Source organism: Gavialis gangeticus, unplaced genomic scaffold (genome assembly GCF_001723915.1).
Source record: "Gavialis gangeticus isolate Ggan-Ray unplaced genomic scaffold, GavGan_comp1, whole genome shotgun sequence".
NCBI classification, from domain to species: Eukaryota; Metazoa; Chordata; order Crocodylia; family Gavialidae; genus Gavialis; species Gavialis gangeticus.
This window is the reverse complement of record NW_017729024.1, coordinates 162995434-163010228: the sequence shown is the minus strand read 5'-3', so window position 1 is coordinate 163010228 and position 14795 is coordinate 162995434. Positions and strand designations below refer to the sequence as shown.

Genomic DNA, 14795 nt, shown 5'->3' with positions numbered 1-14795 from the left:
AAGAGTTTCCCCAGGATTGAGGTAAGACTGACGGGCCTATAGTTGCCCGGGTCCTCCCTCTTCCCCTTCTTGAAGATGGGGACCACATTTGCTACCTTCCAATCATCTGGCACCTGGCCCAAGCACCACGATCGCTCATAGAGCCATGCCAGGGGCCCTGCAATAACCCCAGCTAGCTCCCTCAACACCCTGGGGTGGAGAGCATCCGGACCCGCTGACTTGAACGCGTCCAGCCCCTCCAGAAGCTCTCTAACCGGGTCCTCCCCAACCTGAGGTCTGAAGGTGATCCCCTCGAGTCCGGCTTCTATCACAGCAGGGAAGTCCCGGTCCCTGCACAAGAACACATCACACAGGCCATAGAAATATCCTCTATTGATTGGATCTCAAATATTGACATTCAAATGATAGTAAAAGGCTGAAAAGAACATACACATATTCAAGCATTTTTTTCCTCACCTTTGGGTTGGGATGCCGGCTAATGATAAGGCTAACTGGACCTGGACCACATTCACTCAAAATGGCGTAGGCTTCACTTAATGCCGCATGGCGTAGACTCACTGAATCTGCCTCCAGAATCTGGTCGCCGCGACTGGAGAAACAAACCTCAGCCAGTTAAGCACATCTGCCTCACATAAAACGTCTGTGCTGTTGACTAGTGGCCAAACTTTTCAAAGATATAAATATTTGGAAAGGATTTGATAGGCAAAAAACCCAAACCCAGTCCTGCTCTTATTCCCATTGATGTGAATGGCGACACTCCCACTGACTTCAGTGGAAGCTGGAGCTGGGTCCAATATTCCACTTTGTGCTGTCAGTGTTAGACACTGTATGAAATCAATGCACAAAACTGGCTGCTCCCTGATTAGAGTGAAAGTGAGTGTTTGACTCCAGTTGTATGTACTGATGTTTGCGAAGCACAGAAGGAAAAAATTACATGCAGATGGATTACTTACTACCATCTTGAATTACTTACTGTGCAACCTTTTTTACAGAGATTTTTTAGAAGCTCATGGCTTAGATATGAGATCAAGAAATTGTTTCAGATTTTAACTAAAGAAAAATTGAGTGAGATGTAACTATTTCTACTTCAAATTAAGTTACAGTAACCAGCATGATCAAACAAAGCCTCTGAGATAGGACTGTAAATTGTTCATTTCAGTCCCTTCACTCTTGCTATTCTTGGTCTACAGACATCTGGAACCATTAAAAAAAGGATCATCATCTAGGGATATCATTAAATCATTTTCCATGATTATTAAAACATTTTTATTTTGGATTTTCATACAATCCACCTATTTTACTTTTTTTTTTTGAGTTGCTGTGGTAATTAGATGAAACGTAGCTAATGCCAAAACACAATTAAAATGGCAATTACAGGTAAGGACAGTTCAATAGTCCGTAATCTGTTTAGGGTTCTATAAACTGAATGGTATTTGCGAGTTGTGTAATTATTTTGCTACTTTAGAGGACAAAAATGAGGTTTGGATTACTATGTAAATCAACAGCATAAGTATTTAAGAAGAGGCAATCATATAACAATTAGAAACTGGAAAAACTGGTACCATTTACAGACATATGCGCATATTTTTGAGGGGGTTCAGATATAAAAGATCTGGATCCAAACCTCTGGTATTGTGAAGCTAAAAATCTGACTAATGAGGTTTTCTAAAGCCAATATCAAAACCACTCTCCCAGTTTTACTATATGGAATCAGAAACTGCTGATGCAACAGAGCAACAACCCAGAATGCAAGCAGGAATGGTAGCAAACATGGCTGGATATCATCCCTTACCCTAATAATTTGTTCAGAATGTTACAGAGACACAACTACTGGAGAGTGTTTAAAACAGCTGCAAAGGTAAAGAAGCTAATATTAAAATGCAGTCTTCTACAGAAAAGATATTTCTTTTTAGTAGTACTTTTGGGCATCTTTGCAGGGTTGCAGTCAGAACACAGACCCCACCTCCTCCTCCTGAGACCAAGTCACTATTTCAAGGACTTCCTAATAGGTTAAATCAGCACTGATGTTCTATATGCATGGAGTACAGAGACTGAAGTAGGAAAATCCCTCTTTCATTTATTGGCCTAGGGCCACTAAGCAAGAACACTGTGGCATGGCTATTCTGTACTGGCAGTATCCGGGCTCCTGGCACATGTTACATTTAAGATGCGATTAACCAGTTAATCCCATCTTAAGTTGTTACATGGCCACACATAAATGCAATTAATGATGTGATAAAACAAGAAATAAGCTACGAAGTTATTAAGCAAAAAGGTATAACTTTGTGGTGGACTCCTATCATGCTGTTAATTGAACGTGAAACCAGGCAGGCAGTGTACTGGGGCAATAGGATCCATGTACATCTCCCCCTATTTCAGGCTTCTGGAATGACCTACATGGAGCCAAAGCCAGCACTGAAAACTTCTCCGCAGCATGTCATTATGTGTAGGCATCTTTCTATGGGCTGGTCACGCCCATGGAACTGCTAATGCAGGGATGTAGAAGAGGGCTTTGCTGGGAATTTCACCCAATTGCTCCTAAACCAAGTACATGAACCTGGAGTGGAACATAAAATAATTTCTAGTCCAAAGTAAAGTACAATGTAAATCAGTATGAATTATTCCTTGATAAGAACCTATAAGCAATAACACAACTGACATGTTGTCAGCCTGCTATATCAAGTAGCCAGCAAAAGGACAAAGGTCTACCTGAGAATGACAGCCCTTTGGGCTAGCACTGTAAGGCACTCGAGTGTCTGTAGCTGGTGGCACACAAGACAGTGATGTGGACAGCATCATATCTAGCCACCTTAGACTCCTCAGCCTCAATGGGCCAAATACCTATTTGCAGATGGGTTGGTGGGACCAGTCTTTGGCAGAAAGACAGAGCAATGGCCAAACTCATGCTTCTGGGACACAGCAAGAAACCTGGACTATTCTGCCCCCACAACCCTTCAAGCAGCTGTGCTACCAGAAATGTACCAAGAAGGGAAGGTCAGAGACAAAATACTGTCCAAAATCCCTGCTGCTCTTTCAATTACGTTTCAAGTGACTACATTTTAATCAAAGCTATGCAAGTTTACTCCTGGTTCACTAATCCCTGGGTGCAGATTTGACACATGGTATTAACTTGGCTTTCCTATTGCTTCCAAGCTTGATATAATGTACTGTTCCAATTATATCTATTTCTTGCTTCCAAAGAACCACAGAAATCATACTCCCTTTGCTTAGACAGAGAGTCAAGTGTAATAAGTCTTGACTTCTGCACTTGCAGTACTTTTGGGCATGCAGTTAAAATATCAGTTCAGAACCTTATTCACTGCAGCTTCTATTTTAGCTTGCTTAGTGTCTTTTAACTCTTTGGGTCCTTGTCCTGATTATTTGCTTCCCCTGTAGAATTTTCTAAGTGTGACAACTGTTCAAGTCTTTGGCTGCAGTTATCAACTTATATTTAGGGGAAAAAGCTAGTTTTTTCTAAAACTGAATGTAAAATGGGGGGCTGACTTCTAACTGGCATAACATGAGGCATCTATTCTATTCAGCTGTTTCTTTTCTGGAAACTTAAAAATGGCATTCCCTGAGAATTGTGCCACTGCTGATATCACATACATGAGCATGAAATCTTCAGTTATTTTTAAATACTACTTTGTAATTTCTTTAACTTATACTCTCTCATTACTTTTCTGTAATCATCTAAGCCATGGATGAAAAAAATAAAGCACTGCAGTGATTAAGTACTGACCCCATTGCTGAAAATGAGTTCTTAAGCAGGAGTCTATATGATGCTGTAAGACTGAACCAGCATGCTTTTGCTTTCAGTTCATAACTAACCTTAATCTACCATCCATCTTAGCCACTGATCCTGGGGCCAGGCTGTGAATGTAGATCCCTGGAGAGCTATTTTCCAGCGTGAGACAACAGGCACCAATGCCTAACCCAACCCCTGGCTCTGTGAAAAACAAAAGTACAAAGAAGAAAAATGGTTTAATCCCTTTGATTGTAATCACACAGGACACAAGTGTTTATGTTCTCAAACTGCATTTACAGCCAGGAATCGTGCATTGTTTCAGAGGCAGCCTTTGGGGTGGTTATTCAGGAAGCCAAAACCATGGTGGAAATTAGAGTTGAAAACATTTAACCTTGACTGCTCTGCAAGAGCTGTGATTGCAAAGACCAACTTCAGCCTCACACAGGACAACAGACACTTTGCCCGCCTGACATCATTTCAGGCATGTAGTGCTTTAAGCTATATTTATACAATACCTCTCAGAAACATATTATGGCATCCATTCAGTGCCCACATACAAGTATACAGAATATAATCGAAATGGAGTGTCTAAAAAGATTCCAGGATATTTAAGCAAGAAAATAGCTCATTCAAACCCCTCTTTTCTCTCATCTATTACTATTTGATTAGATTTTGTTATCCAGTTTAAACACCTGCACAGGGTCTGTCATAGGACAGACCTAAAGAAAGCAAGGGGATGGGGTGCAGGGGGGAACAAGGTCTGACTAACATATTACCTTTCCCATCCATTTTCATTTTTGCCTCTCACTATACTACAGCAGTTGAGTCTTAACAGAAGCAGAAATTAATGGCTCCCTCATGAAAAAACTGTTCTTCAACTTTCTATCCAGGCTCTGGGCTTTCACACAAAGCTGAAAACTTTCTGAAATGCATTCATCACTTTTCTTATATGCTGCAATGAAAATTCATTACATGCTATGCTCTGAAACCAGGAAAATACTCCGCATGAACTCAAATAGATCCTCTGAATACACTGCATGACTTAAGTGCAGCAAAAGCATACGTGACAAATGTGGTCATTTTTTAAAGTCTACTATAAGTGCTAACTACCAAGAAAGCTCCAATAGCGCAATTAGTGCCACACCTCTATTGTTCTTGACCCAACCCCCAGTCTCCCAACCCAGGCAACCCAAGCATTGCTTCTTCATAACAGTCCCTGCTTTATTTTGCCGTTTGCATATCTAAAAGAGGAAAGCTTTGCAATGGATTCCAGGCTATGGTGAGTCACAGGGTGATTTTTCAGTTATTTTTTGTTCAAACTAGAATCATGGGATTAGATTGATATATGAGAATGAACTGGGATGACAGGATTAGCCTACTTACAGAGTTCATAGGAAAGAAACTTCATCCTCATCATAAAACATTAGGAGAGAATGCCAATCTCTGCTGCAACCTCAACCATGTCAGCTGTGGCATAGGCTCACAGGAAAGTAGGGCTGAAAGGGATCTCACAAGGTCATTTAATCTAGCCCCCTGCTCAAAGCAGGATCATCCCTGACTAAATCATTCAAACCAAGTTTCTGTCCAACCCGCTCTTGAAAATTTCCAGATGGGATGGAGATGGAAATGGGATGCAGATGCCACAGCTTCTCCAGGTGGATTGTTCCAATGCTTGGCCCCTGTCACAGAAAGTGGTCATTAGTTATAGTGTGGTCTCACCTTGGGACTCAGGAACAGCCTCTTATGTAGTTCCAGCGTGGCAGAGGAAACCAAATGTCTACTGAATAGCTGCAGCTGCCTGAATTAGCTCCTGACACTAGTTAATCAGGAGGACCTTCTACAGATCTGCTGCACTGACAGCAAGACTACTGAAAGGCTAAAGAGTGGCCATGTATACCCTTTTCAATATTTTCAACTCCTATACATCTGTTTTATCTCTTTATCTTATACTTTGTATTTCAAATATTGTTCCCAACTTTATTGCATTACTTCTGCTTTCACCAAATATGTAAATGAAGGAATTCACTGAAAAACAATTCCTGATGTAGTAGAGAAAAGGACAGCATTTATTTTTTAGGTAATTTTGACTGGTGAGTCAAAATAGATTTTCTCTAACCTTTGTTGAGAGTCACATCCATGACAATCCTGTCCTTTGGTCCTGGGCCCTTGCGACATGAAGATGAACTGTCTCCATCTTCAGAGCCAGCTACTGGGGTTCCTCCACTAGCACTGGAGCTGGGGGAGCTGGAGCGGCTCAATAAAGTGGGTGTTGCACACGGGGTGAGGCTTGGGCTGCGCAGTCTCGTGCGTACAGTGAGGGTCACAACACCTTTCTTGAGTTGCTAAAGAAACATTAAAGAAGTTTATTACAAGAGACTGTGCATCTGCTTGACACCTAATGATGAGTCTTTCAGCAAATTATATGCACAACAAAATTCTGGCAGCAGCAAAAAACAGTAGTGTCAAATTGTATTGAGCACTGAGCAACTCTGATTTTTCCTAACTTTGTTACCTTAAATGTCTGAATGGCTTCCTGATGGGTCAGCCCTTGTAAGGATTCTCCATTAACTTCTAAGATTTCATCCCCTGGTAATAAAATGCAAAAGTCAAGTCAATGAGTGCACAAAGTATGCAAGTGAAGTAATGCCCTTTATCATTAATGCAATGATGGGCTACCACGTGGGTTTTGATTTTATGAAAAACTTTTTACTATTTTCTATTTATTATCATTTGCTGTAATGCCTCTGTAATTAATGCAAGGATATAACATCAAAGCATGGGAATTGTTCAACTGCAATTCTTAACCTCATATTTACATTCTAACAGATTTCAATCAGAAACATTATGGATTTTAATTGGAATCAGACTGTTTGAGAGTGGAAGCACCACACTGTGGAGTCAAAAAGTGGCGAATAGACTCTTTGCATTATTCCCAAACAATGGGACTTGAAAAATCACAACAGGGCAAAATGTTAAGCCATGCCAGAGTCCATTTAGGGAAAGCTAGCTTCATATCCCTGCAGAGAAAGCTAATGCATGCTATTTACTGCTCTGAATATAACAAGAGACAAGTAATCTGTACACACAGAGAAGGCTGAAAAGGAACGACATCCTCATCCCAGCAAACGAGTCCCGCAGCTATAGCTGCCTGCTTACTATTACATGCACCTTCCAAGCTCTGGGTAATAATAGCTACAACCAGATATGTTGATCTACTTCATTCTAGGAAGGCAGAGAGCATGATACAGATCTGTCTTCCGCAATATCACACACTCCTACATCTGTGCACAATTAAACAGTACCCAAACATCTGCCAAGTCTTCCTAACTCCCCCTTTCCCTAATCTTAGTGATAAACTGAATGTTCAGGCTCTGAATATCCTGTGAATGTCTTGGGTTTGGGGGAAATCTGCTGATTATTTGACTTCCTAGGGTCAGTGCACACCTGCATTGTGTGACCAAACTCCTTTCTGATGGACCTTTCCCCTTCACCCCATTGTCAGCCTTGAGTACAACAAGCAGGAAGTGGCAGTAACAGAAAGGAAAGATGTTTCACAAGAATGCCCTTCTTCAGAAAACAGGGTATTTGAAGTGCTGCATAAGGCAACAAATCTAAACCTACAGTCTTCTTTGGGTAACCTTTACCACAGTGCAATTGTCACTGTCTAGCACACACAATGGCACCAGCATCTCTTGGATTTTTCGGATGCATAACTCCCCTCTCTACCCACCCCCACACAAAATAGCCCTTCCTGTACTCCTTTTCTGACCCAAGGCCATTAAGCCAGGTGTTGAGAGAACTGATATTTCTCTACCAGTACCAATATGCTTCCCAAATGATAACATGGGGCTTCTGGACCTGTCAAACTGGGTTCACACCAGAGTGCAGACATTAGGGATGGAAAGAGAAAGGCGCTCTGCACCATTATTCCTCTTTTGTTTGTCCTAAGGAACAGAGCAACCCGATACAGGTTGAGCTCTCACCACCCTTCTCTTGAACAATTTGGTGGGGGTGGGGTGGGGATGGGGCTGAAGTCATAGACTACATACTCTTCTGCTGGCTTCCAGGTACCTATGTGGGATAGACACAGACTCCTCTAATGCAGGGATGTCAAGCTCATCTCGCCTAATGAGCCAGATGAATGAAAAAAGGGCCGGTACACAGGCCAGATCAGAACCATGGAGCTCAGACTCCCTCCCCCTTGCATCACCTATGGCACCTGCTTCAGCCACTCTAAAATCCAGATGTGGCATGCCTCCCAGACCAGCCGCAGTGAGTGCTGCAGATCCCAAAACAACCAGAATGGGCGTCAAAAGCAGTGCCTGAGGCAGGCCTGTCATCCAGCACGAATCCTGGCCAGAGTGGGCACCTTATATAACACCTACAGGTACCTCACGCAGTGGGGGTCCCAGAGTGGCTGGAGCAGGCACCATGTTCAGGAATGCCTGGGGCTGGTGCCATGTGTGCTGCCATTCCCAGAGTGGTTGGAACAGATGCCACGTGCAATGGGCATCCCAAGTCCTGCCTGCAGGGACCATCTGAGTCAATTCAGACCTAGGAGTGGCACTGGGGGCTGGCGCCAACCCACGGGCTGTATGTTTGACACCCTTGCTCTAATGGATTGAGCCAATAGCACACTATGCACTTAGAGTCTCATTATACCTTCTTTGAGTCTTCCATCAGCAGCAGCTGCCCCATTTGGGAATATAGTCTTCACAAAAATTCCCATGCGGCCGCGAGCAGAATCTTGGCCTCCCACAATGCTGAACCCAAGACCCTAATACAAAAGAAGAAAAAATTATACCATTAATAGTATCAGATTGAGTTATCCCTAATCCTACCACAGCTTTGCAATATAGCAAAGATCCAAGAGGAAACAAAAATGAAAGTCTAATGCTGAGGACAAATTAGGCTGCGATTCACTCCTTGCTTGCCTCTCCTGCTCTACTTTCACTCTAATATCAACACATGAACTCAGCCCGAAAATAGCAGTAGTAATCACCTTAAAATAAGATAAAGTAACATTTTATGTTATCATATTACTCTTAGTTTGAGGTTTCATGTTATTCTATTTGCTGCTTGAACCCCTACTGTAAATCTCTGAACTTGATGGCTCATGGAACTCCTTCTCAAGGGATCCATCCACAGGATTAGCTGCAATTCATTCTGCTGGCAGATTTCCTCAGGAAAAAGAGAAGTTTGAAAACATGACATAAGGTCAGAAGTATAATGGTAGGAATGTGGCTACGTTCATGGAAGTGTGTGTTTAATTACTTCAAGAAACAGAATTTCATATTTAAGGAAATATAGGTAAATGCCTATTACTTTTGTGTGACTATATGAAATTTATATTAATTCTAAAGGGAATTACTCCCATGCATAACTCTTTCAAACCTGAGCCTTCAATGTGATGCTGCGGCTAGTAAAGTGAGCAAAACGCTGGCTTGCATCCATAGATGCTTCTAAAGCAAATCCCGGGACATCATTCTCCCATTGTACTTGGCCTTGGTGAGGCCACAGCTGGAGCACTGTGTCCAGTTTTGGGCTCCACAATTCAAAAAGGATGTGGAGAAGCTTGAGGGAGTGCAGAGGAGAGCCACACGCATGATCAGAGGTCAGGAAAACAGACCTTACGATGAGAGGCTGAGAGCCATGGGTTCTTCAGCCTGGAAAAGCGCAGGCTCAGGGGTGATCTGGTGGCCACCTATAAGTTTATCAGGGGTGTTCACCAGGATCTGGGGGAATGTCTGTTCACCAGAGGGCCCCAAGGGATGACCAGATCGAATGGTCACAAAAACTCTGCCGCAACCAATTCAGGCTGGACATAAGGAAGAACTTCTTTACTGTCTGAGCCCCCAAGGTTTGGAATAGACTGCTGCCGGAGGTGGTTCAAGCACCCACTTTGAATGCCTTCAAGACACATTTGGATGTTTATCTTACTGGGATCCTATGATCCCTGCTGACTTCCTGCCCCTGGGGCAGGGGGCTGGACTCGATGATCCTCCGGGGTCCCTTCCAGCCTAAACATCTATGAATTGTTACTTCATAAAAAATACAGCCAACCAAAATTCTATTCTGCAAGTTGGAAGAAAGTTTTACTTGCCACTTTGCTATGTTGCTAAAGTGAAGTACGTGGTGGGATACCAGTGCTTCTTTCAGGGAACTGTGGGAACTTGGGGTTAAATTCCCACTATTCCACCCTGTAACTTACTGTTTTCTGCGTAGCTTTCAGAAATTCACAGCTCCCTCTTGTCCATCCCCTAAATCCACTCTTCTTCACACTACTTTCCTCCACAGCTCATTGTCATAACAGGGCCATTGGACACATCGAGGAAGGCCTCAGATCTACTTTAAATGCAAGGCAAAAGATTCTTCTGAACTATTGGGATAACAGCTACCCCACAAGAAAACCGTGGAAGAGTGGATGATGCCTACAGTGAATGACAGCTGCCAGGTGCTGCAGACATTTGCTGGCCAGCCGCACAAAGTGAAGTGGTATTCTAGGCCAGGGAAACAAGCAGCTAGTGCTGGGATCAGATAGTGATGCAAACTAGGACAATCGTTAGTGGCTGCAAAACATCTGGATGCAAAAGGCTGTGTTGCTGGAGCTGTGTGCTGAACTTTCTCTTGCCCTCCAGCATGGATGTAACAAAATAATAGCTGCTTTGACAATGGAGGAGTGTGTGGCACTTTTGCTCTGGAAGCTTGCAATGTGGCCGTCATCCTCCAGGTGTGCAAAGCCATTCAGTGCATTGCACTGCACAGGACCGACTCTGGGCAATAAGTTGGAGCCAAGAGGGATTCAAAGAACTGAGCTCCCGGAACAGGGGTGCAATAATAGATGGGACGTATCTTTTGATTCTCCCTCTGCCATTCTTGGCTCATGTAAACTCCACGGACTTGCAAGCGTTAGTGGATCACAAGGGCTGTTTCACCGAGATGAACGTAGAGAGGTCACAGAAACACGGGGCTTTTTGAAAAGCTGCAAACACAGACCTTTTCCCAGGACTGGCATATTTGGTATTGGAACTGTACCAGTGCTATCACTATTCTCAAGAATCAGGTCTATGTTTCACCTCCCCGACTCAAAGCCAAACACAAAGCAAGAAAAGCTTGAACTATTATCTGAGGAGCTGAGAGACCACTGTGGAGCATGTATTTAGGAGGTTAGACAGCCAGCAGTGATGCTTTATGAGTGATTCAGCTGGATGTTGGCGATTCAAATATTCCTCGTTATTACTGCACTGAAATACTTGTAAGACCAAGGGAAACTTATCAGCAGAGTGGAGGATGGAAATAGAAAGACTGCCTGCTGAGGCCCTAATAATAAGTAGTATTGACACAAGGGCAATTACTGGAGCTTACTGGAGGGGACACTGTCCAGCTAAGCAAGGATTTAAGAGCATATACTGACAGCATACCATGGTCAGACTGTGTACGGCTTTGTGTTACTCTGAATGTACAGCAGATTGCTAGGCTAAGAAGTGTTATGAACTTTTATGAATCGGATGTTATCAAGGGGGAGAGGGTTATACCCATCACTTGTCAGACAGAAGAAATAATGCATGGTTTTCACAAAACAGAACTTTATTGCACAAAAATAATCTACAAACATCATTTTAAAAAAAATCAAAGACAGAGCAAAGTGCTGAGTGCTCTAAGCTACAGCACATCTCAGGGTCCCTATTCTCAGAGCAGTTCTCCTTTACCGTGCCCTGGGGCCAAGAAGAGATATTGTTGCAGAGCTGGTGCTAGGAAGCCGGGGTGGGACACATGACCCTCTCCCCAGGAAGAAGGATTTCTTCTCCAAATGTAATAGCTGTCAGGACAGAGCCCTTCCAACACTTCATTCCATAACACCTCGGGTTTGTCATGTGAGAAGCATGTCTTGGTGCCCTTCTTAGCATCTCTCTTGGTCCTTCTGCCTTTGCTTCAGCACACATACCCTACATGCATCCTTGTTTCATGGGCTCCAGTCTCAGAACTCTGTAGCAGCACCAAGAACATGTTCTCCCAGGCATGCTTCTTTGTCCTCCTTAGCCTCATCAATATTTCACCAGGTGTGGAGAAGTGGCCCTCAAGAATATGCCTGCCAGGTTCACTGACAAATAACCAGGCAAGGATTTGGTAGATAAGGGGGTTTAGCAGAGATAACAAATGCTACAGTTCCCTTAAATGTTTCCTGTACAGATCTGCCTAAAAACGCAAATAAAGATCACCCTCCCTACCACTGACTTCAGGGTCATACAAACACACTGCACAGTACAGTATATGGAAATCCTTTTCAAACACTTCAGCTATGAGGGCTGGGGGAGGGAGGTTCTGAGTGTAGTGATAGCTAACTACTAACTTTCTTACAGGCACTGCTCATCCTGCCAGACATAATTACTCAGAAGCACGTCAGAGGCGCAGAGAAAGAAAACAAGGTCACCCATGCTGAGTACCCTACTAACCTCTTCACAATGACGGTACCCTCTAAAACACATTACAGAATGGCAGGTGAAGATGTCTTACCAGAGTGGGAGAAACAAGACTGCTTTTATGCATAACATAATCAAACAATATTTGTTTGAAAAATTTCAGAAAAATTGTGCCTGAAGACACAAAGCATGTGCAGGCTATAAGAAGCCACGAGTTTGTAAGGGGAGAAGTGTTCTTGTAACTGGCTAGTTCTGAGAGTTGGCACAAGCCAAAATCCCCTCAGCCAGAACCTGTTTTTGCCTTTTCCCTGAATCTAAACACAGCACATTCAATTCTTTTGTATTTTGATTTTTGAACTTAAAATCAAAATGCTGCATTTTGGACCAGAAAACCTGCCTCTAATAAGCTTTCAGCAGGATTTCTGCAAAATCATGCAATTTGAGTGCTTTGTTATTGGATTGATTGCAAGCGTTTTTATATTCTGATGCATTTAATTTGAAAGCTCATGTATTAGTTGTCTGCATTCCTTTTCCAGATTTGAATCCATTGTTTTAAATTTTACTGTTTTTCTTTTGCTTGCAAGTTTCTATTTTGAACCAAAAAGGTTCTACTAGCGCAGGGGTGGACAAAATACAGCCTGCCAGCTGCATCCAGCCTGCCAAAGGTTTTTGTCTGGCCTGAAGCTGTGTCTGGGAGTGGAACAGGTGGGTGGGCCTGGGACCACGGGGCAGGATCACAGATCAGTGATATTTTAGGACCAAGGCTTCGTGCAGAGCCATGATCCACAGCCAGCATATCCCTGCAACGGGCACTGGCTCTGTGCTGTCATTGCACCAAGATCCTATCCTGAGCCCTGCCTGCCTGTCCCAGTCAACCATCCTGCTCCCAGATGCCCATTCTTACCCACCCATGCCTCCATTCCAGCCACCCGGCCAAGCACAGAGCAGAGCCACTTCAGGAGTTTTGGTAAACTATTCTGGGGGTATGCTGTCCCAGCCCACAACAGCTCATCAAAACTCTCTGAATGACCCTCAGGCCTAAATAAATGCCCACCCCCGTAATAGAGCATGTATTTGGAAGTGCTATTTGGTGTTACGCTGTATTCTGTGTATTTTTTTGTTTGTATGATTTGGGTTTAAAAACAGTTCTAGCACATGCTCTTAAAATAAACCAGCTGCTTCTAAAAACAGAATCCCTTCATTCCCTGCCTGTGTATAGTTTGCCACCATTTTGAAACAAGGAATAAAGGGACAAAGAGGGAAGATGAAACACAGAATCAATGAGTGGGAAGGGACCTAGACAGATCATCTAGTCCGACCCCCTGCCATGGGCAGGAAGGAGCACTGGGGGTGGGAGGGGTCATAAGACCCCAGCCAGGTGCCTATCCAGTCTCCTCTTGAAGATCTCCAGGGAAGGTGAGAGCACCACCTCTCAGGGAAGCCTATTCCAGGCTCTGGCCACCCTTACAGTGAAGTAGTTCTTCCTAATATCTAACCTAATGAAATGTCAGGGCCATGAAGAAAGAACCATTCACTGACTGTAGCACCTCTCCAAGTCCCATTTTGCCTGGGTCTCTCTCAGAATTCAGCTGGCTCAGGTTCTGCTAGATCTCAAAAGATCTCTGGTGGTTTCAGCATCCCTTCATGTCTCTTAACATCAAGGAGCTCTTGACAGTTATGCAGTTCTGAGATGCCCTCCCACACTGTCCCTTATAGGCTGATGCTGGGATTCCCAGTCTGTTGTGGCATCAAGCATCACATGATAGCAGCAGCAAACCGTTTGTTGAGCTCCTTTGTGCCTTTTGGGCAGGACCATCAGTTCCTTCCTCTTAGCCTGACACTGGTGCTCATCCCTTTGCAATTCATGCATTGCAATGGAGTAAATATCATCTTCAAGAACATTATAGCTGGACATGTGCTGCCCTTCCTTTCAAGGAAAGCTGAGACTTCTCTTGAACCAGGCAGCTTCACAAGATTCAGCAAGACTCAAACCTGAGAGTGCATGCATTCAAGGCTGTGCTCACAGAAGACAAGTTTTACCTGTGAAATGGTAGTATAGACCATTTTTACACCAGTAGTGCACAGGGGACTAATTTACTGATAGGGCCTAAGATACCCCAATAAATTATTCTAAAAAAAACCTTGCATGTATATGCAAACATGACACTTCACAAAAAGAATACAAACCTAGATTCTAGTCTTATATCTGACATTAAAACTTGTTACAATTTTAATGCACTCAGATTCCAGATAGATGTGTGCAATATAATCAGCTCTGTTGTTTGTGTACAGTAGGTTATTATCCATGCAAACAGGTATACGTTTGCATATTCATTTGCATAGTTATAACATGTACTCATTATTAGTATCTTATAGTTCTTTTGTCTGCACTTTCGTCATAATGTCTAGGCACCGCTTAGGTATTTACATTTGGAGACCTGCCTCTTAGAGGGGATTTTGATTGGCTGCCTTAGACAGTAAAACCACTATACATGAGTTTTACTTAAACATCCATAGTTTGACTTTTACAGGTGTGGAGAGTCTATGACAGCAGAGGGGGGAGGTAACTCAGCACCCCTTGAAAAATAACCTTGCTGTGCTTTGAGAAAACACACTTGTGCAAAATC

The 14795-nt window shown here is 43.3% G+C and overlaps 1 protein-coding gene across 3 annotated transcripts in view; it reads right to left on the bottom strand.

The window, feature by feature from the left end:
- PDZD2 (PDZ domain containing 2) overlaps positions 1 to 14795 on the bottom strand; it is a 241587-nt gene that overhangs the window by 50917 nt on the left and 175875 nt on the right. For all 3 annotated transcript variants that reach the window (XM_019518002.1, XM_019518003.1, XM_019518004.1), the window contains 5 exons: positions 8411 to 8525; positions 6261 to 6334; positions 5865 to 6090; positions 3832 to 3949; positions 457 to 589 (listed from right to left, as the gene is read on the bottom strand). In XM_019518002.1, coding sequence (XP_019373547.1) covers positions 457 to 589; positions 3832 to 3949; positions 5865 to 6090; positions 6261 to 6334; positions 8411 to 8525 — 666 coding nt within the window. The remainder of the gene's footprint in view (positions 1 to 456; positions 590 to 3831; positions 3950 to 5864; positions 6091 to 6260; positions 6335 to 8410; positions 8526 to 14795) is intronic.